The sequence below is a fragment of the Phymastichus coffea genome, unplaced genomic scaffold, assembly GCF_024137745.1.
Source record: "Phymastichus coffea isolate CEN01 unplaced genomic scaffold, Cenicafe_Pcof_1.1 PCOF00014, whole genome shotgun sequence".
NCBI classification, from domain to species: domain Eukaryota; kingdom Metazoa; phylum Arthropoda; class Insecta; order Hymenoptera; family Eulophidae; genus Phymastichus; species Phymastichus coffea.
The window spans coordinates 2,954,992-2,977,668 of NW_026706825.1; the positions used below are offsets into that span (position 1 = coordinate 2,954,992).

General features: G+C 36.2%; 1 protein-coding gene across 1 annotated transcript in view; it reads right to left on the reverse strand.

Annotated features, from left to right (window-relative positions):
- Positions 1 to 3,518: 3,518 nt before the first annotated feature.
- Positions 3,519 to 22,677, reverse strand: part of LOC131673787 (enhancer of polycomb homolog 1) — a 77,614-nt gene continuing 58,455 nt past the window's right edge. The window contains exons 4-9 of the mRNA XM_058952067.1: positions 6,815 to 7,071; positions 6,536 to 6,671; positions 6,156 to 6,443; positions 5,898 to 6,049; positions 5,698 to 5,823; positions 3,519 to 5,628 (exon numbers count right to left, since the gene is read on the reverse strand). Of these exons, the coding sequence (XP_058808050.1) occupies positions 4,713 to 5,628; positions 5,698 to 5,823; positions 5,898 to 6,049; positions 6,156 to 6,443; positions 6,536 to 6,671; positions 6,815 to 7,071 (1,875 nt within the window). The 3' untranslated portion in view covers positions 3,519 to 4,712. The remainder of the gene's footprint in view (positions 5,629 to 5,697; positions 5,824 to 5,897; positions 6,050 to 6,155; positions 6,444 to 6,535; positions 6,672 to 6,814; positions 7,072 to 22,677) is intronic.

Here is a 22,677-nt window from a genome sequence, read left to right on the forward strand (position 1 = left end):
GGTAGCGCTAATGGGATTATCGTCGAGAACCCTATAGGTTCAGACTGGAAGGGGGCTGTGACGGTAAACGTCAAATTAGCGCTGACCATTTAGCATAATTGCTGCCTGTGAGGGCAGCACCTGCCGGGGGGACAGAATAGGTAACGAAGGAATTCGGCACGCGAGCAGACGGAACGCGCGCGAATGAATTTGAAGAGTGAAGCATCGACCATCATAGTGTCCGTCCGCTTACGCTATCGTTTCCATCAATTCACGTGCCCTTGACATCTACACGCTTCGAAAATAGCAGCAATTAGTGATCCAGGAGTGAAGCATAGACCATCATAGTGTCCGCCCGCTATCGCTATTATCACCGCCAAGTTACGCATCCTCGACGAATACAACGCGACAGAGCAGCAGCAGCCAGTGATCCGGGATCGCAGCCTCCAGGGAGTCATCCTGTCTACAGCTTAGAGCCAAGCAGTGTGTGTGTGTGAGGTTTCGCCATCGAGGGCGAAACCACTCCGTGCGCGCATCCGCGACCCGCGAACAAAACAATAATAGACTGTTTCGTGCAGTGCGATTACTCTTTGTTTTTCTCCAACCGTCTGCAAAAATAAGGTAAGCTGGCCAGCTTAATTACGCGATCGGAATTGCATGACTGATAAATAATTTTCGGTATTCGATGCGTACATGTAACGGCTCTGCTAACAAAGAGCGGCGTGCGTACCGGCAAAGTGTGTTGCCGATCAGCGAGCGCGGATGTAAACAAACGCGCGGGCCGACCTTTTATAGATACTGAGGTATAATAATAAAGGATTCAATTCGTACTACTAACAAGTGTTTTTCGATTCGTTTATACCTCATAGCTTCCACTCATTCTATTACAGGTTAATTTCTATTACTGGTTGACTGAGGCCTATTTTATCGTGCTCTCCCGAACACGTATTGAGCATCGACAGTTTCGCGCTCCCCATTAGAATAATAGCGTGGATTAAATAATTAAACGGTCCTACCCCGTTACACTGTATAGGTTGAAAAATAATAATTTTAGCGTAAAAAGTTTTAGAAAAAAGTTATTCTTTAAAAAATTATCTACAAAAGTCACTGGAGATATTACTCTGAAATTGTTATTTTATTTATCAATTAAGAAAAAGACCACATTTCAAAAATCATTTTATGTTATATTTAATTTATAAGCAAAATAATAATTTTAGCTGACTTTTTTGTAAACAATTCATGAAGATACTTTTGTAATAAAATTATTTTCCAATCCGCAGAACTAAATATGAAAAATAACGCCGATAAAATACGTGCGGAAGATTCAATTTTTCAGCACGGCGCACAGTGATGGAAATCGGAAATAATTCGACACACGCGCCAATTTTAATTAAATCCTGACAATTTTTGTGTTATTGTTCTTTAAAATTGTTCTGTTTTATGTTACTGGTGAGATAATTTTAATATCAACCCCTATAACCACCCTTATCAACCCCTAAATAGGCTAACCCACCTGACCCAGGGTAGAGCGAGATCAATCAACTGTTTCTTTTTACAAAAATCTCAATTATTTGAACCATAAATAGGCTAACACACCTGTTACGTGACGTCTTATTATGTTACAAAAAAATATACTATCGAATAAAACCTTGCTCTCGGGATTTTCGTTCGGACATAGCATAGCTAGCAGTATTCGTGTGCGCGACTCGGTGGGAATGAGCGATAGAGGCTGATTCACGCTGAGCCGGCATGCTGGGACAGCACGCTGCAGTCAGCGTGCTTAGCTAGGTAAGATGACCCGCCACGAGAAGCGTAAACATCCGAAGCGTATACGCGAGAGAGAAACGGTATGCTCGGGACAAAGGCTATAAAATAAACCAGCGGAAGCAGAGCTAGGGAATCCTGAGTCAGTTAGGAGCGAGCGCTCAATAAAGAAGCCTACGTTTTTCCTACTTGAAGTTAAAAACTATAATAGAAGTTTGAGAATATAATTGTTTGAGTTGTGATTAACTACACTGTTGGATAAAGAATATATTGGACAAGTTGACCATACGAATTATCACTTTCTTGCGATTAACTACACTATTGGATAAAAAGAATATATTGGACAAGTTGACCATACGAATTATCACTTTCTTGCGATTAACTACACTATTGGATAAAAAGAAATATATTGGCCATATCACGAACCAAACAATATTTCGGACCAAAACAACAGAGTGAGTACTTCCGGCTTCAATTCTCGATAAACCGAAATCTCTTCCTTATTGTAGTTTTTTTATCTCTCTCTCTTTACTTCAATACTACTTACCATATTCAAGGTTCCCCTTTTGGTAAATCCATTTGTTTGCGTACCGGGACCAGGTGTGTAAGCACGACCGACCGCGCATTTTAGAATACTTATTTAATAAGTCGCGAACTAGATAGTAGCGCGATATTATTATAACCGTGTTATTTGATATATCAGAATATATATAAATCTATCCAACGTACCCGTGTAAGTTTATTTTAATAAGCCAGAGAGCCCCCCCCCCTCTTTTTCTTTCCCATTACTCTCGCTTACCGCTCGTGCGGACGAACCTCGGATATTATCGGCAAATACGCGATCCATTCGCTGACACGGTCGGGGTACCGTATCGAAGGTTTAATTCGCCCGAGTCAGGACCACTCGGAGCTAAAAACGGTCTAACACGTGCCCGTTTTGAAAAGACATCAAAACTGTCACGTAACAATACCTGTATCATGTGAGATTTTTGTAAAAAGAAATAGTTGATTGATCTCGCTCTACCCTGGGTCAGGTGGGTTAGCCTATTCAGGGGTTGATAAGGGTGGTTATAGGGGTTGATATTGAAATTATTTTGTTATTAAATTATTTTGTCTATTAAACCTAGAGACATGGATCTGAATTATACGTATGGAAAGAGAATAAAAAGACGTATGGCAGCGCTCGACTCGGCCTACCTTGGCTAGCCGAATGTGATAACTAGATAAAACGAAAAACGGCGAGAGCGTGTGACCATCTTTTTTCCTCTTTTTCTCGCTGCTTATATTATTCATATATATGAATCCTTCCCAAAATATAAGAATTAATTATTATTTAATTGATTTACAGTGGAGTAAATAATTAAATAAATTACTATAAGATTTTACCTGTCAAATCCAGAGACGAGGATCTGAATTATACGCATGGAAAAAGAGTAAAAAAACATACGACAGCGCCTGACTCGGCCTACCTTGCCTAGCCGAATGTAATATAACTACATAAAACAGAAAACGACGTAAGCGCGCGACCATTTCTTTACCTCTTTTTTATCGCTGTGAGTAATTAATTTACTTATCCTCTATCAATGAGATTATTACGTTATCATCTTAAGTATTCTTCGGTAGAACCGTTCATTCAATAGCTCAGTACTTTTTTTGAAATTATGTGTGAATAATGTCACTATTTATAGCAACTGAATTATTTAAACACATGCTGAAAAAAATATCAGAACATTAAATTTCAGGGTTGAAAAAAAAAACAGAATTATTTCTTCGTTTTTTATTATTCATAGCTTATGGATGATCAAAACCTGCAATAATTTATAAATATTGATAGTAATAACGGCAAATTATTTTCTTAACTACAGAAAATGGTGAGTGCGCGCGATTATCTCTCTCCCTTTTTTTTCTCGCTGTAAGTATTGAAATGACTTATCCTTACTTAATTAGGTTTCTTACATTAACACCTAAGGTGGTTTTGGTAGAACCATTTATTTATTAACACAGTATCTTTCTTTGAAACTTTGTGTAAATGATATCATTATTTAGTGCAACTAAATTATTGGTACATATATCGAAATAAAATATCAGAACGTCAAATTTAAGGTTGAAAAAAAATACAAAACTGTTTCTTCACTTTTTATTACTTATAGCTTATAGATGATCAGAAACTGATAATTTATAAATATTGATGGTAATAACGGAAAATTTTTTTCTTAAGTACTTTATCTAAATAGACATCAAAGTTTATAGCATGTATTTTTGAGTATTTAAAAGTTATTATCAATCACGTTATCAAAGTTATGCTTTATATACATACAATATATAAGTTGTAATGTATCAAATTTTACAGCTTGTAATTTTATTAATTATAACTCATAAATAAATGAATACAATTTATAAATAAGAAAAATTTCGTGACATTAAAATACATAATCCGTATGAAAAAATGAAAAACATATGAAAAATATGAATTTAATTAAATCCAAATATTTGAATATTCCACACCTTAAAATCGACTTTGCAAGGAGGTAGGATCAATTTATTGTATAATACACATTTTAGATTAAATAAATTTTTGCATCACGCGTAACGTCCTTTTTCTTAATTTCTTCAGAGATCTAATACCTAGTGTACATAATATATGGCTCTAATTCTAATTATTACTTACATTGTATTATACGAAGTAAACAATAATATACTAAAAATTAAAAATTAACACGCGCGCGAGCAATATATAAGGGTATGCGAGTTATCGACCTTAGGTACATTTGCTTCGGCTTATTACAAAGTTTCTTGATAGATAAATAGTAAGAATTGAAATGAGTGTAGATACTATATAAGCTTCATAATAGAAATACAAATCAAGGCACTACTACCAACTAGAAAAAGGAATTGACTTCAAACATCTGTGATAAAAAATAACAATTTTACATAGATTTATAACTCTCTAAGAACCTGGCTCTAGAATCCTACCTATTCTGATTCAGTGTCATTTCTCCTGGCTTTAGAGTTTCTTGAACTTGATTTTGGAATTGTTGCTGTTGTCTAGCAAGACTAGTAAATTTACTATAACCAGGTAGCAAATTGGACGATGAATGTTTTTGTGATACAAAAATTGTTGATTGATTATTTATTACATGCATATTATTTGGTAAATTTTTTATATGGTGTGCTAGATCAATAGAACAATCATGATGGCCATTATCGATGTTTGTAATACTATCACTACTACAGCTTGTACCTGTTGCACTCAACAAATGAACATTTCCAATATTATTACTATTGTGAGTTGGACCAATCAGAGACTTGGAAAGCATAGAAGCAACGTTATTATCATTTAGTAATTGCCTATTTTGTTTAAATTGCTTGTTCGATTGAATTTCAACATCAACACTTGTACATTGCGTAGACATTGAAAAATTTGCAGATATCAATTGGTTATCGATCTCTAACGATGAAGACATACTAGAGCAGTTTGATATAGTTACATTATTAACAGTATCACTAAATTGAGGTCGAATCGATGGTGCAAATAAGTTTTCGACTTCTGGCAGGATTAAGAAGCGTGAACATCCTAACTCATCGCTCTGCCAGTTATTGTTGTCTGGTAATTCAATTTTATTTCTAGCTTCAAATGCAAAATCAAAATCCGGTAAGTTATCAGTAGAAAAGTAGTCAGAAATATTGAACTCGGATGAGAAAGGAGGTACATCATCTGTTTGATCTGGCTCAATGTCTATGCAAATAGATGTAGCCTCAGATGGAAATGGATATGAAAAAGGTTGTGGCCTTGAATTATCTTTCCTTGTCTCAGGTTCATCATCACTACTTTCTTCACTATGACTATGTTCTAAAAGTTGAGGTGTCTTTGGACGAAAATGTAACCTATAGATTCATAGAGTTTGTTATATCTTTTAGTTTAGAAGAATGAGTATCAAAATACAAATACCATACCAATCTTTATTAATATCATTAGTTGTACAAGAACTGGGTCCTACGTCCTGTTTCGGTTCATGTATTGTGAAATCTAAAGATGACCATATAGCATCTAGGTCGTTAGAATAGCGATCAAGAACCACTCTAAAAAAATTTGGTTTGTTCTTTTAGTTAAATTAATAAATAATTTATGTTACTTTATAAACTAATGATTATACCTCCCACCACGGCCTAAACGACGTCTTGCTAGTCCAATGCACTTCGGTGAAGGTTTCCTTATGCTAGTTAAAGCAAATCTATATTTTTGTTCAAGCATATTTTCGTCATGTTTATTTATCCTAGGCCAGTTTCCAAGTCCTTCTGATATAGGCTGCGAACCAAAAAATTAATAAATGCAGTAATTGAGAAATCAATATTACATAAGTATTCAAGTCTCTATATTATATATATGTTAAATATTGCAACGGTATTCTTACAGGTAAATAGTTATTATTCCTATTTCTACGGAAAGCAAAGTGTCCTTCATCAGCTATATCTTCATCGTCACGGTCTCGTGGAAGTGTTGAATTTGAGTGACATGGAAGTAAATTGTCGTCATCTGAACTACCCAGTGGGTCCAGTCCATCTGCTAAAACTATTCTGTTATTTTCGCTATTAACTGTAGGACTATGGTGAATACTATCATCCAAAATTCCACTTCTCATATCTATTTTATGCTTTCTTTTTTTATACTGACGTTTTTCTTTTCTTGGTATCATTTCATCCTAATTAATTAATTTTTGAAAATTCATTACATTTTTACCTAGATATTCTAAAGTAATTATATTATATTAAATTTACAATTGAAGTTGCTTACTTTTCCACAAACTTTATTTGACCAGTTCTGGTGGACACCGAATTGATTAGTAAAAAGGGGAGCAAATGCTGGTCTTATTGCTTTAAGTGCTGACACTTCAGCAAGTATTTGCCCACTGAAATCTTGCGCTTGATATCTATATATAAAATATACATTACTTTTCATTGTAATCTATTCAAATCGATAAAAATAATTATTACGTTACAAATTGAATATATTCTAATAAAAATCCATTTTATAGTACTAAAGAAATCCATATATATATAAAAAATTTCATACCTCTTTTCAAATACTTCAATTGTTAGATGTAAATGTTCTCGTTTAATTTTTTCTCTTCTCTTTACCATTTCTAATAGAGTTACAGCTCTACTCAGGTCTCTTCGAAGTTTTAACATTTTTTCATAACTAGTTTCGTCATTTTTACGATTTTTGCGAGTTTGCATTTTCTCAGTTCTTCTTCTAAAAGCCAAGTATGGGTTATTTGGAGTCAGACCATGGCGGCTTTCAGTTTTAACCGTTAAAAGTAGTGGATGTTGCTGAAAATAATATCAAATTCTAATATTTCTTTTTGTAGACCTTCTAGATAATTGCAGTTATTTATGACAATCGGATATTTATCTATTTGCGTAGTTCGATCAGTCATTTAGGTAAATGAAAAGTAACTAAAAAAATTAACTTTCCGGTAATAACGACTTGAATTTTCTTTACAATTGGAATCTTAAATTGAAAGGCTGGACCAAATAACTGAATCAGCACTCGGACTAAGGCAAATAGCCCCTGAAACTATGCAATCGCCGCTTAGCACGAAACAAACTTTTCTTATTGACAAAAAATTAAAAAATCTTGTACCCGTTAATAACTATCAGTAAGAAATACGTAACATACTGTCTTGATTCCCTTGTAACGTCGGCCCGATTAATGTTAGCGAAAATGTTTTTTTTGTGTGCGTTTAATATGTGACTTAGATTTTAATTCTGGGAATGAGAAGAAGGAGAGAATAATCAGAGCACAGCTGAAACAAAAAAAACCTGAAAACAGGTGGTCCTTGGTCACACGGTTTCCAAATTTTACTCCGAAAAATCGTAAAGTTTTTTTTGAGTAGGTTTAGGTATAGAGTAAAGGAGCAGCGGAATTTTAACTACATCCTGTTACACGATTTCTCCCAAAAAATTTCCACTTTTAAAAGCTAAAAAATTTATCATAGGAAAGAAAATTCAATAATCATTTTTAAATAAAATGTTAAGAAAATAACAGAATGATAGGAAAAATTCGCAGCTCCCTGAAACCTTCCGTACATTTTTTGATCAGACGTACGAGGGTGGTCCGATAAGTACTTAACCTCACCGCCCGATGGCGCCACTCTCGCAAAAGAAATATTCTATCACGTAGTACAACCTTCTCGATGGTTACTGTCAAGATTTCAGCCGGATCGGAGTTGTAGTTTATTTTTGAGAGCGTGTGAAAGCAAGTGTGTCCGTTGATTTTTGAAAAATGGAAAAAGAGCAGTATCGGTCGATGATTCGATTCTTGTTTTTGGAAGGGAAATCGCGCAGCGAAATCAAAAAGCGCTTGGATGCTGTGTACGGTGACTCTTCTCCTTCGATGGCGACCGTCAAAAATTGGTTTAACGCGTTTCAACGTGGTCGCACGTCGATTTTTGAAGAGCCACGTCCAGGTGGTCCGAAAACGGCTACCACGGAGGATAACGTGACAAAAATTCACGATCTCGTATTGGCAGATCGACGATTGCAGGTGCGCGAGATAGCTAAGATCGTAGGCATCTCAAAAGACCGCGTGGGTCATGTCCTGCATGAAATTTTGGGCATGAGAAAGCTGTCGACGCGATGGGTGCCGCGTTTGCTCACTCCGGACAACAAGCGCAACCGTGAGACAACTTCAGAGCAATGTCTAACGCTGTTTAAGCGCAATCCGAAGGAGTTTCTACGTCGTTTCGTGACAGTCGACGAAACATGGATCCACTGGTATACACCAGAGACCAAGGAACAGTCGAAACAGTGGACTTTACCCGGCGAAAGTGCTCCGAAGAAGGCGAAGACTGCCCCATCGGCCGGAAAGGTGATGGCCACCGTTTTCTGGGATTCACAAGGTGTGATCTACATCGACTACCAGGAGAGGGGCAAAACGGTCACAGGGCTGTACTATGCCGAATTATTGGGTCGAATCGACGTCGAATTGCAGAAAAAACGGCCCCATTTGGCGAAGAAAATAGTGCTCTTCCACCATGACAACGCACCGGCTCACACCTCCGCTGTCGCCATGGCCAAATTGGTCGAATTAGACTACGAACTGCTGCCCGTATCTCCACCGTATTCTCCAGATTTAGCCCCGTGCGACTTCTTTTTGTTTCCAAACTTGAAAAAGTCACTCGCCGGGCAGAAATTTGAGTCGAATGAGGAGGTAATCGCTGCCACGGAAGCCTACTTTTCAGACCTCGAGGAAACGTATTTTTCAGACAGGTTAAAGAAGTTGGAGCATCGCTGGGCCACGTGTATCGAACTAAAAGGAGACTATGTTGAAAAATAAAAAGCCACTTTTCCAAAATTTTCGTTTTTCTTTTGTAGTCTATGTACTTATCGGACCACCCTCGTAATTTCCGCACAATTAACGAAAATATCCAAAAGTTTTGAAACTATTTTTCCTAAATAAGTTAGAAAGTTTAATAAATATACAATGCAACGATTACCGAAAATCGTTCGACTCGCGCGAGGTTAATGAGCGCCTGAACGAGAGAAGCCGTGATCGGTTCGCGAGAGAGAGAGAGAGGGCGCGTAGGGGCAATGACCGGGAGGGGAGCGTTCAACAGGCAGTATGACTGTGACACTCAGTCTGTCAGCGTCGAGCTAACCCTTTTCCGAGCCGTGAGTGTGGTTTCGTTTGGTGGTGCTTAAGCGAACAGCGTGACTTGAGTGCGCGGGTGGCCGCAGCAATAGCCGCAGCAGCAAAAGCAGCAGCAATAGCAGCAGCAGCAATAGCAGCGACAGCAGCAACAACAACAGCAACAACAGTAATCGCGGCGGTGCGGCGAGCAGCGAAGCAGCTTTTCAGCAGTTTGTTGTTCGGATACGGTTGGCCACCGTATCCTCATCGTTCTCGCGGTAGGTGCACCTTCCCCTATTATTGTTAACAGCGTGCGATCCCGCGCAGCGTGCGCGAAGAGATCAATTGTTGCGTGCGAGCGGTTAGTTCGCGGCGAACGGGTTTTCTCTCTCTCTCTCATACTGCGTAGATTGTCATTCGCGTTAGCGTGCGCAAGTCTCTCGGCAAAACCCCCGTGTAATTAAATCTCCTTAATAAAGTGAACGATAGTCTGTACTTAACCGAGTCATCGTTATTTAGTCTTTCCTTTGTCCGGAGGTCGCGTCTATATTTGTTTACATTCGATTCGAATTCGCCGGTAACGTAGCACGGATCACGCGGATACCGGTAGGCGGGAATCGTCAACAGAGTTTCCAGCAGCTGCCGCGCGAGCGCCACTAAGCAAGGGCGACAGCGCCGCCAAGCGGCGAGTTGGGGGAACCCAACTCGGAGTATCGAAGAGACTCTGCGCAGGCGCACTCCAAGACAAGGTAGGTTGATGTGCTTCGAACATATAGATAACTAGGCGTCGTTTAGTCATTTTATAGGTACGTTCAAGAGATATTTTAGACTAAACGGCAGCCTGTTACAACAAAAGACAATTACATAAATAAATGATAGTATATTAGTCCATTATGCGACACAAATTAAAATCGTATTTGTAGAAAACAAAATATATTACAATAAACAAAATAATAAAAATAACCTGTTAAAAATTTTCCTTTTATATTCAAGTCTTAAAAAAAAATTAATTGTGCAGAAATTAAATAAATCAAAGGACCAACAAAACTCGAAAAAAAAAACAATTTCGGAAACTATATTATATATAATTCACCCTCGATAATATATTGAGTTGATGTAAACGACTTTAGTACAACCCATAAATAATGCACAAGTTCTCCCTTCTCACTCCGGATTATTTAAACAACAAATTATTTAAGTTACAAGTTATAAACATCTAGAATTAAAAATTTTCGAATAAAATATGTTTTAGATAGTATGTAAGCCGTGGTATTGTTAAGAATGATCCATGAAATTTATGTAATAAATCAATTAATAATTATAAGTTAAAATTGTAACGAAAATGGTACTTGGAGAGCCATCTAACGAGTTAGGGCCCATACCCTTGAGCGCACGCCCCCAATTTCCACCACGCCCCTGAACCAATTAAGGCTCAAAAGCCGAAAGGGAAAAGTGGAAAAATCTCAGTCAGTCAGTTAAAAACTGCTGCCATTTCCACTCTTCCCAAATTTTGAGGGATTGAGAGAGGGATTTTCCTCCCAACCACTCCCATGCTATAAAAGGGCGTGCACTATCGAAAAAAGGCAATCTAGTTCAATCTAGTGCCACCTCCGGTTCCAATAAGGTCCAATTTTCCAAGTGCCAGTAAGTAACTTCAAAAAAAAGGGAATAAAAGGAAGTCAAAAAAAACAATTTTTTTTCTCTCTACACTTTCCTCTCCTTTTCAACTACAACTTAGCTTCCTCCGCGTTTTCTTTTGTCTTTGAAAAATAGACCGACATGGTTTGGAATATTTTTCAACAAGACACTCGCAACGCATTCGTTAATTATTAAATTTTCTGTGGCTATTTTGGCATGGTCTGAGATAGTTATATGTAAGAGCCGACTCCGGTGAATTAAGATATTCGCTAGAACTGTTACATTAAAAAAGAAACTTAATTTTACCGCGTTCGCGTCACGCGTTTGTAGAAGCCTTCCTCACCAATTTGCTCGTCCCGGTTCAGACGTCGCATACGCAAACCAAACAGAGCACCTGAGAAAACGTCCGCCTCAGACGTTCCTGAGAGTGACCCGGACGTCACACCATTATAGTTTTCTTAAATGATAAATTTTGTAATAATGGAAAGAAGGGAAATAGTGGCTGGAAATTCACTTAATTTTAATTATATTCAGCAACGTTTAGTCAGTACATCTGCTGACCTCTTCAGACTTTATTAACAAAAAAACAACAAATTATTAACAATAAAGTTGCAAATGTAATTTTAATGGCATATAATTATATGTATATGTGTGTACCTGATTTCTCTCGTAGTCAAATTATTATAGGCTAAAACAAATAGCTCGTAGCCAGTCACGTTACAATACAGTAAGAAATCAAGTATTTCAACACATATATATTTATTCTTCATCTATCATCCCTTTCTCATCGATCTTAATAAAGGCTTATAAATATGACTAAGATATTGTATATCCTCTTTTCTATTCAAAGTGTTTTTATGTAAGCCGATGTACAACATTTCGGATATTCTGCATTTCTTATAATTTTTGTCATAATCCAATATCTTAGCTTTGTCCTAGTAAAATTCATGTGAGAGAGTTCTTCTATGTGTAGCTACTATTGTATCTGAGTCAATGTTTTTTTTTTGTTTTCATTTAATCTAATTTTTAAGAATCGCTTACTTTCACCTATGTAGACCGTTGAATATTGTTTGCAGTTAAAATTGTAGATAATATCAGTGTTGTCTAATAAATCAGATTTATCTTTTCCTAAACGAATGAACTCTTGTAATGGTAAGTTAGTTAGTTAATTTATTTACAACTTATATGTTACATTTAGTTTTCATTTCTTATATTACAATTGTGTCTCGTGTCCAGTTTGTATAATTGATAATGTATGTGTTTTGTGTGTGTGTGGGTGTGTGTATGTGTACGTATGTAGGTGTGTCTGCAACTCTTGCGTCCCTGTCTTCTGCTTCTGTCTGTTCAGCTTTTCTTCCTATTTTTCTGTCGATTAATCTTCTCTTCCTCTCTCTCTCCGGGATCTACCTTTTCCGCTCTTATTTTTCTTTTTCTTGCCTATTTTCTTTTCGACTTCTTCCTTTGTTACTTTCTTATGCCTTTTCACCTTTGCCTTTACTTTGCTTTTGCTCTCTTTCTTGCTAATCATTCCATCTGTGTTTCTCCTTATTAGGGCTTTGACACCCCTTTCTCATTTCCCATTGCTCCCTCTGCCTTTCCTTTCCTCAACCTCACTTATTTTCTTTAGTATCTTATAATTTGTCTTCTTGTTTTCCTTTTTCTTTCTCCTCTTCGTTTCTTCTTCTTTTCCATTTTAGCTCCATCATCCACGCTATATTTTCTTTGCTTCTTATTATTATTTTTTCCCATTCTTTCCCATCTTTTTTGCTTTTTTTACATTTTTCTACTATGCGCTTCCAATTTTCTTCCTCATTCATACACATTCTGCATCTCTTATTTTCTTTCTTTTCCCAATACCTGCTTCCTCTCGTCTCATTACCTAACCTAAATCTTTCTCTTAATTGTAGGCCTTTTATTCTTCCCTCTCCTTAAAATTTCGTTTAATCTATACTTTTTCATTTTTTCTTTCAGTTCTTTCCACTCGTTTATGTATCTTGACTTTTCTAGCTTTTCTTCTAGTTCTTTTCCTACTTTTTTCTTTAGCTCTTCTCTTATTTCTTCCGAAAACTTTTCTCTCATTTCGTCTCCCTACTCCCTCTCTCTATATATTTTACTTTTTTCTAGCCTTTCCTTTCTCTTCTCCTTCTTACGCTTTTTATCTTTTTCATTTCTTTTCCTTTTCTTTAATTCTCTCCATGCTTCTTTTTTTATTGAGCCATCTCTTTCTTCTCTTATTTTGTTTTCATACCTCATTGCTCTTTCTAATGCTATTTCTTTCATTTCTTGTCTTTCTGTTTCCCATCGTATTAAGTAACTTGGCGGGCTTCTATCTAATTCCAATACCCACTTTATGTATTTAAGTTGTAATCTCTCTATTTCTTCATATCTCTTCCATCCCCAGATATCTACTCCATACATAATCACGCTTTTCGCCGGTGCGTCGAACAGGTTCATACTTAGCTCCCAATTTTCTCTAAATAGTTTTTCTTTGAGCACCCATAGTCTTCCAAGTCTCGTGTTTATTTTCCCTTCTACCTTCTTTATCTGCTTTTTATTTCCGTTATTTCTGCTTATCACATATCCCAAGTAATTGTACTCTTTAACCCTTCTCTATCTTCTCACCTTCACATTCGAATTCTTCTTCTTTTCCCCTTCCTCCTCCTCTCCTGCATTTAATCATCTTCATTCCACTTTCACTCTTTGCCATCATCACTATATCATCTTCATATCCTAATGTCCATATTTTCTTCTTTCCTATCACTACCCCTCCTTCTTGCATCTGTTTGATCTTGACTTCCAGGTCGGCGAAGGCAAGATTAAATAGCGTGGTGCTCAAAGGGCAACCTTGCCTTACGCCTTTATAAGTCTCGAACTCCCCAATTATTTCTCCTCCAACTTTTACCTTAGTCCGTGTTTTCTTATATATTTCTTCTATTCTTTTCCTAATTTTTCTATTTATCTCTTTCTCTTTCATTGTTTCCCATATTTTCTTCTTCTTTATCTTGTCAAAAGCGGCCTTTATGTCGGCAAAGAATACAAACAGTTTTCCTCCTTTTTCCCTTATTTCCTTCCCTATTATTGTTTTTAATACATATATTGCGTCCATTGTTCCTCCTTTTTACCTGAATCCCATCTGCGTATTGCTTTGCATTTCTTTAGCTTCTAGTTCTCTTTCCAGCTTTTTCCTCAGTATTTCCGCATATATTTTATATCCCGTGTCCATCAGCGTTATTCCTCTATAGTTTTCTACTTCTCCTTTCCTCCCTTTCTTATATATTGGTACTATTATTCCCTTCCTCCATTCTTCCGGATATCCTTCACCGTTCCATATTCCGTTTAAGCATTTTGTCATATCTTTTAACAAGCCTTCCGTGCCTTCCATCCACGCTTCATTCGCTATACCATCTTCTCCTGTTGCCTTTTTCTTTTTCATTTTTCTTATTACCTCTTTTACTTCTCTTACTTTGATCTCTTCACCTTCCTTTCCTTCGCTGTCTTCGGTTTCTTCCCCTTTGCTTTCTTCCTTTTCTTTCTCTGCCAGTTGTCCCTTGAAGTGCTTTAACCATTCTTCTTTTCCTATATTTTCATCTAATCCGATTCTTTTCTTCCTATTGCTATTCACTTTAACCCAGAATTTTCTTTTCGTCTTATCTTTTCTTCATTTTTCTGCCACTCTTTTCCCCTCAACTTCTTTCGCTTTTCTCATTTCCTCTATGTATTCTCTCTTTGCTTCTGGGTATTTGCCTCTGACTCCTTCCACTTTTCTTACCTTAATTAACTCTGCCATCACCCTAGCCCTTTTTATCCTACATTCTTCTCTCCACTAGCTTTGTTTCGATCCTTTTTTTTTCCTTATCTTCTTTCTTACGACTACGTTCCTCACTCTATTTTTTACCTCTTTCCATTTTTCTGTTGCGTCTATCCATCTCTGATACTCTCTTATACCTTCTTCGCTCCAGTCGTCTATCATTCATTCTTCCTTTTCTTTTCTTTCTTCTGCTATGTTGTCTCCCAATTCCACTTCTTCAGGTAAGTGGTCCGACTTTACCCTCTCTTTTATTTAAACCCTTTTTATTGCCTCATCACCTTCCTCGTTACCTACTACATAGTCTATCGTTGACATTCCTCTCGCTCCTATATATGTTATTTCTCCCTCTTCGTATCCTTCTTTTCTCCCATTCGTTATCACTAAGCCCATTTCTCCTAGCCATTTTATCATTTCTTCTCCCTCAGCGTTTAACATTTTATCCTTGGCCTTTATTTCTTCTTGGTTTTCTTCTGTCTCCCATTCTCCCCCTTCATTTCCTGTTATTGCGTTGAAGTCTCCTCCTATAATTATTATTTTTCCTCTGTTTTCCTCTATCTCTTCGCTTAAATATTCATAGTTTTCCTTTTTCTCATGTTGCATATACTCCGTTGCTATCATGTATTTCCTCCCTCCGATCTTTATTTCTCCTGCTATTCTTTCTTCCATTCAACCTTTCTCATCTTTTTCCTCTCTCTTATCGCCATTATTCCATCTCCTATTTTTCTCCCCCTTCTTCCTTCCCTTCTTGAGTCTCTCCACTCTATGTTATACCCTTTCAGTTGCTTCTCCACCCCAGTTTTTGCTCCTTGCCTCTTCACCCAGGTTTCGGTTAGTCCTATTATATCAAATTCCCTAACATATTCCCAGTCGTTTTTCTCCATGCTCCTAATCCATGCCACGTTCCAGAACAGTATCTTTACTACCTTTCTTCCCTCTCTCTCCCTCCCCCCTCTCTCTCTCTCTTTTTTCCCTATTGTTTTCGAAACCCTTCGCCCTTTTTCCGACCATTTTTTCCTCTTTCTCGCTCCACCACCATTCTTCTTCCTTTGACTTCACCCCGTTATGCCACATCTTTACCTCTTTACCTTTACTTTTTATTTCTCTCGCTTTCCATCTTACTTCCTCTCTTATCTTCCTCTGCTTCTACGTCCAGTCCTAATCCATGTAGATCTTTTTCTGTCCCAGCTTCTTTTTCCTCTTCATAATTCCTTCTTTTTGTTCCCATGAAGCGCATCTAATTTGTCGCATATTTTTTCCTCTTTCTCTCCGATCATCCCTCCCCGCTGTTCCTCCTATTCTTCTCAGATGCACTATCTCCCCTTTCATTTCTAGTTCCTTCCTTAACCAGTCCTCTGCCTCTTCCTTCTTTTCTCATCTTAACCCACCCTCTAAGTCTGTCACTATTATATTGTTTATCCTACTTTCTCTATCAATTTTTTCTCTCATATACTCTATTTCTTCCTTATTGCCTACTTCTATTCCTCTTTGCTTCTCGTTTCCTCCTTCTATACTTTCTTTTAGTTTCACGCACGCTTCTTCCAACTAGTTCATCCTCTCGCCCCTATTTTCCTGCAGTTTCTTTTCTCTAAGTTCTGCTTTTTCCCTTTCATCTTTCGTCTCTCTCCTTCTTTCTTCTCTCCTAACTTTTCCTATTTTTTTTCAGAACATGACAGACAGAAATGTTTAAAGAAAGAGCCAAAAATCTTAACTTTACTTTGCGTATATTTTTGAAGTACTTAAACATCAAGAATATGTCTAAAAATGGCTTACTTTATGTTTTTGGGTACGCACTACAAGATTCTAAAGTCAGAATGATTATTAGATTTCAAGAAAAAAAATATGCCGACTTTTTTCGAAAAAAGCACTGAAAAATTTGTCAAGAAAAATGTAAAAATCAAATTTTCTATCAAAATAGCATTTTTTTATTAAACAAATTCAATTTTTATTCAAAATGAGCATAAGTTTACACAAACATTTCAAACTTTCGAAATATGATGAAATATGAAAAAATCGATAATCGAAAGTACGTTGCCCGTAAAATTTGAAAAGTCACCTTACATTTTGAACACACCTCGTATCTACCGGTATCTTTTCCATTATATCTTCTGCGCTACTACTTTTTCACACTTCTCTTATCGTGTTGTGCAATCCTTCTCCCCCCTCCCCTTCCATCTCGCTCCCTTCACTTTCACTCTTGCATCTTTTTGACTCTCTCATTTCTCCTCTAATATTCTCCCTCAGCCCCTCTCCGCTCTCTCTCCTCCTCACCACCTTTACTCTTTTCTTCTTTTTCTCCTCTGGACCTTTCTTATCCATCCTTCCACCTTTATTTCTTAATTTTTCTGTTGTCACAAATCTTTCCATCACTATCCCGTACGCCTTAATTCGTCTCTCTACTTCTACTCGTGATCTCACCTTTATTCCCTGTCTTACCTTTTCTGTTTCCACCTTTACTTCTTACCGCCCCTCCTCTCTGCTTGCCTTTCCTGTTTTTAATTTTCTGTCTTAATCTTAACTTGTCTTTTTTCTTTATTCCTCTCTTTCTCTCTCTTCTCTTTCCTGTTCTTCTCCAAGCCCCTCTTTCCTTACTCCAATTGTCTACCACCTCCACGCTCTTTTCACCTCTATCTCTCTCCTCAAACACTTTTCCTCTCAAACTTTCTCACCAAAACTCACACTCATAGTCAAGGCACGACTACTCCCTTCCATGAGTCGAAACCCACTCCCGAACTCTTGTAATGGTTTTTATAAAAAAGGGATTGGAGTAATATCATGTTTTCTTAACACAAGAACATTTCTTAAAGATGTTGCAATTATTTGGAAGAGCGCTATCCCGATTACATTTACAACTTTATTATTAATAATTTGTTGTTCTTCTGTTAATATAATCTAAAGAGGTGAGCAAATGTGCTGACAAAACGTTGCTGAATATAATTAAAATTAAGTGAATTTCCAGCTCTCACTATTTCCCTTCTTTCCATTATTACAAAATTTATCATAACAGTAAGAAAGTTGTTTATAATGGTTCAAAGTATATTTCTATGAATTTCCGTAAATCTATATTTTAAAATTTTTTCGGAAGTTTGCGAGAAAATGTGCGAGATTATAGTACCAGCAATCCTCATGCACATCGCGGCAAAACGTTGTTTAGTATTGTTTAGAAGAAAATATTGAGATGTTATTCTCTGTCGAAAATAATTATAATTTTTCATTGTATATCTGTGAAAATATAAATAATAATTACACAGGTATACAAATAATAGGTCATTTACTATATCACAAACCAGCATTTACTATATCACAACCAGTATTTTCGAAGGATTTTGGTGCGCTAAATCCAAATCTGGCCTTAGAATTATTTCATCATGTCAGGTTTCTGAGATATCCTAACTTAAAAGTGCAAAAAGCACTAATTTTTGATATATTTGAGGTTATGTAGCATCGTAAATAAAATTTATCACAGAAAACTATTTAAAGCATCTTAAAGTACAAATATTCACCTTCAAAATGTCGTTGAGTTTGCCTAAATATCTTTTTTTTTCGCCAAGACATCGCATTAAAATTTTCATATTTATGAATTTCTCAAAATTCAAAAATCCATTAACCCATTAAGTCCCAATTGACAGTTTTCTTTTACTCTTTTCAGTTGATCTTTTATCAGAAATTTATCAGGAATAGAAATCAGGAATGAACATTTCTGACGGAAAATTGTCTGAACTTTCGATCTATGCTGTTAGAATTTTGAAAAAATGCGTGCGTGTGCGTTTACTTCATGTTCGTGATGAGCGATCCAAAAAAAAACCCCGAGTAACAATGTTCGAGTAAATTCACTGAACCAAAAAATTCGCGCAACAAAGGGTTAATGAATTTTCGAATTTTGAAAAATTCATAAATATAAAAATTTCAAAATACGATATCTCGGCGAAAAAAAAAATTTTAGCAAACTCAACGGCATTTAAAAGGGGATGATTTATGCTTTAAGATGATTTAAATAGTTTTTTGTGAAAAAATTTATTTACGATGCTACATAACCTTAACCCTTAACTGCTATATGGGGTAGATTTACCCCAGACAATTTTTAACAATAAATAAAATTTATTTTTATTTTTTTCAACAATTTTTTTCAGTGTGTGTAACATTAAAAATTATTAACCTGAATATTTTTTTTGTAGTAAAAGGTTTGAAATATACTAGAAAAAAATTTTAGACTTGGTTGGATGACGCGAGAGCGTGCGCACGTGCCTTGAGCGACTCTGAACATCCGTACGAAATTGAGCTAGTAATTCTTTTTAGAAAATAATTTAATAGTGATCTAAAGAAGCGTAAAAGAGCGAAGAACGACGTAGTTAATAAAGTTTGGGTGAAAGCCTAGGAAAAAGTGCAAAACAAACGATTTTGGTGTGGAGGGGTTCTTGGAGGTTAGATTGCCCGTTGTATAGGAAAGCTATGGGAGGAAAAGGCGCTTCGAAGACATCGCTAAGCGGAGGCCAACAAACGCTTGACGGCAAATTAAGAAGTACGAAGAAAGTGACGTTCATAGATCCGGATTTGGATAAATTGCATAATGATTTGGAAGGAGTGAAAGAGGAAAATAGGAAATTAAGGGAAAAATTGAAGGTAGAAAGTAAAAAAACGGAAGAGGAGAAAAGTGAATGGAAAAAGAAATGCAAGGAACAAGAAGAGAATATTAAAGAGCTGATTGACAAATCAAAGGAAATGGAAGTGAAAATGGGAAATCTGGAAGAACTTATATCAGAGGTTAAGGATAGGTTAAACGCGGCGCTGGCGGTGGAAACAGCGAGGGAGTCGGAGACGGAAGAATCGCAGTACGAAGGCGGCCCGACTGATGACAGCACAGACGGGGACAAAGGTTCGACGTGGAGTGTGAAAAGCGGAAGAAGCCACATGAGCAGACGAAGTTTGGCGTGCGGCGTGAGCGCTACCAGTGGGGCGACTAGCTGGGTAAGTGTTAACTCGGAACGTTTTACTGATAGGGAAGTGTTGAAAATGAAAAAAATGATGTATGACAAGGATAAATTAGAAAGAGCATGCAATATTGTTATAAAGGGTGCTAATCAACATATAGAAGCGATAGAAAAAAACGAGAACACTGAATCAAAAGGCGACTATAAAGGGTGGGTGGAAAAATTTTTAAGCTTCAAGCTGGGAACTTCAGTGAAAGCTGTCAATGCAAGGGTGAGCGGTAGGAAAGAAAGAGTGATTATAGTTAAATTGGAAAATGAAGATGTAAAAAAAAATATTATGAGGAATAAAAGTAAATTAAAGGGCACCACTATATATATCGAAAATGATCTGACGTATGAGGAAAGGAGGAAGCAAGAAGAAATAAAACAATGGGTATATGAAAGAAAAGGTAAGGGTCTCAATGTTAGAATTGGAATAGGTAGAATCAATGTAGAGGGACAATGGATAAAATGGGATGAGAAAGAAAAAATTAGAAAAATAGAATACGAAGAATTAAAAAAAGAGATGAATAGATTAGACAAAGTTAGGAAAGAAAATGATCAAGGGATAGAAAAGCAAGATAGTTGTGAAAACAGGGAAAATTTCGAACAGCCCGGAAATGGTTCGTAGATAAAATAAGTAGGGATGAGTATATAGTAAAAAGCAAATCATATTTTGCACAGAAGAAAAACAAAACAAACGACAAACCAATAGGACGATGAAAAAGCTAGAGAAATTTAGGACAAAAGAGACTATAGATAGAGGAAAAAAGACGGTACGCCAAAATGAAAAACAAGAAAAACAGAAAAATAGGAAAAAGTTAATGTTTTGGAACGTGGCAGGGATATTTAGTAAAGACATGGATTTCTGGAGGTACATAGATGAAAATGATTTTGTGAGCCTGACGGAAACTTGGATTGAAAATAAAAATGCAGAAAAGGTGAAATCGATACTCCCGGAAAACTTTGAATGGGAAATAATAGATGCGAGAAAAAAACATAAAAAAGGAAGGGCCGCAGGAGGTTTCATTATAGGAATAAGGAAAAACTGGGTAAAAAAAGAATGCATAAAAATAGAAGAAGTAGAAGAAGGGCTAGTAAAAACAGAGATTATAGATAAAAAAGACAAATACGTAATATGGTCAGTTTATAACTCGCAAAACACTGAAAAAATTCTAGGAAAACTTGACGAATTCGAACACAAAGAAAGAGAAAAAGTAGTTATAGGAGGAGATTTTAATATAAGGATAGGTGAAGAGGGAAAATACTTAGACTTTGATAGAGGTGGGGAATACGTACACCGAAAAAGCAAGGATAAAAAGTGTAGTAATAACTGGGAAAAATTGATAGACCTTAGTGAAAACAAGGGATGGAAAATTTTAAATGGAAATACAGAAGGCGACAGAGAAGGAGAATTCACATTTATAGGCACAAGGGGAAACACTGTAATTGATTATATATTAGTCAATGATGAAATATGGGAAAAGGATATAAATTTTGAAATCCAAGAACGAGTAGAATCAGACCACTTACCACTAATTTTAGAAATAAAAGGAGAAAATATATTAGAAAAAAGTCAAAAAATAGAAAGAGAACCTGAAGCAACAAAAAAAGTTATTATTTGGAACGACGAGACAATTGCATATTTTAAAACTAAAACAAGGGAGCTGTGCAATCAAATAGAAGAAAAAAAGGAGGATAGTGTTGAAACTAGATGGAAAGATACTAAAGAAATTATTGAAAAATCATGGACAAAGGTAGAAAAAAAGATTATAAAAAAAAGAAAACTAGGTTATAAAACGTGGTGGAATAAAGACTGTTCAAAACTAAAAAATAAAGCAAAAAGAGAATTTGGAAAATGGAAATTAGGTAAAGTAGAAAAAGAAAATTATCTAGAGGCAAGGAAACTCTGGAAATTAAAATGCAAGGAAAGAGAACTTGAATGGAAGGATGAGCAATTAAACGAACTGAAAAACTTGAAAAGAGAAGGTCAAGTATGGGAATACATAGGTAAATTTAGGAAGAAGAGTAGAAAGGGTATGGGTAAAAACGAAATTACATTAGAACAATGGAAACATCATTTTGAAAAGCTTTTAAAAGGGTCTAATAATAGAATTTTAGGTGAAAAGCGAATTTTAGAATCTGAAATTACTGATAGGGAAAGAATCACGGCTACAGAAATAAAACTGGCATGGAAAAACTTAAAGAAAAAAAAGGCACCGGGATGGGACGATATACCACACGAGGTATGGATACACGGGAGTGATGAAATAATAAACAAATTAGTAGCGATAATCGGAAAGATCTGGGACGGGGAAGAGATACCGGAAGATTGGAAAGCGGGAGTTATAGTTACGATATATAAGAACGGTGATGCCAATGATACCGATAATTACAGAGGATTAACCTTGTTACCGACAGCGTATAAATTATACGCAGAAGTAATCAGGAAAAGACTTGTTGATGAAGTAGAAAAAAAAAATTATTACCAGAATGTCAAGCCGGATTCAGGAAAGGAAGATCGACCTTAGACAACATATTTGTATTAGACCATCTAATTAGGAGATCGAAAAAGAAAAAACAAAAGTTATACGCCTTATTCATAGATCTAAAGAAGGCTTTCGATACGATTAATAGGAAAAAGCTATGGGAAATTTTAGAAAAAATAGGAATTAGTCAATATCTGATTGAAAGGCTGAAGGGAATGTACGAAGAAACTAAAGCTAGAATTAGAACTGATAAAGGCTTTACCGAAGACCTTTGGATAGGTCTTGGGTTGAGACAAGGTTGTGTGTTGAGCCCAATATTATTTTGTTTATACATAAGTGAACTTGAAAATGAATTTAGAAAAAGAAACATAGGGGGAATAAAAATAGGTAATATTAGAATTTGGA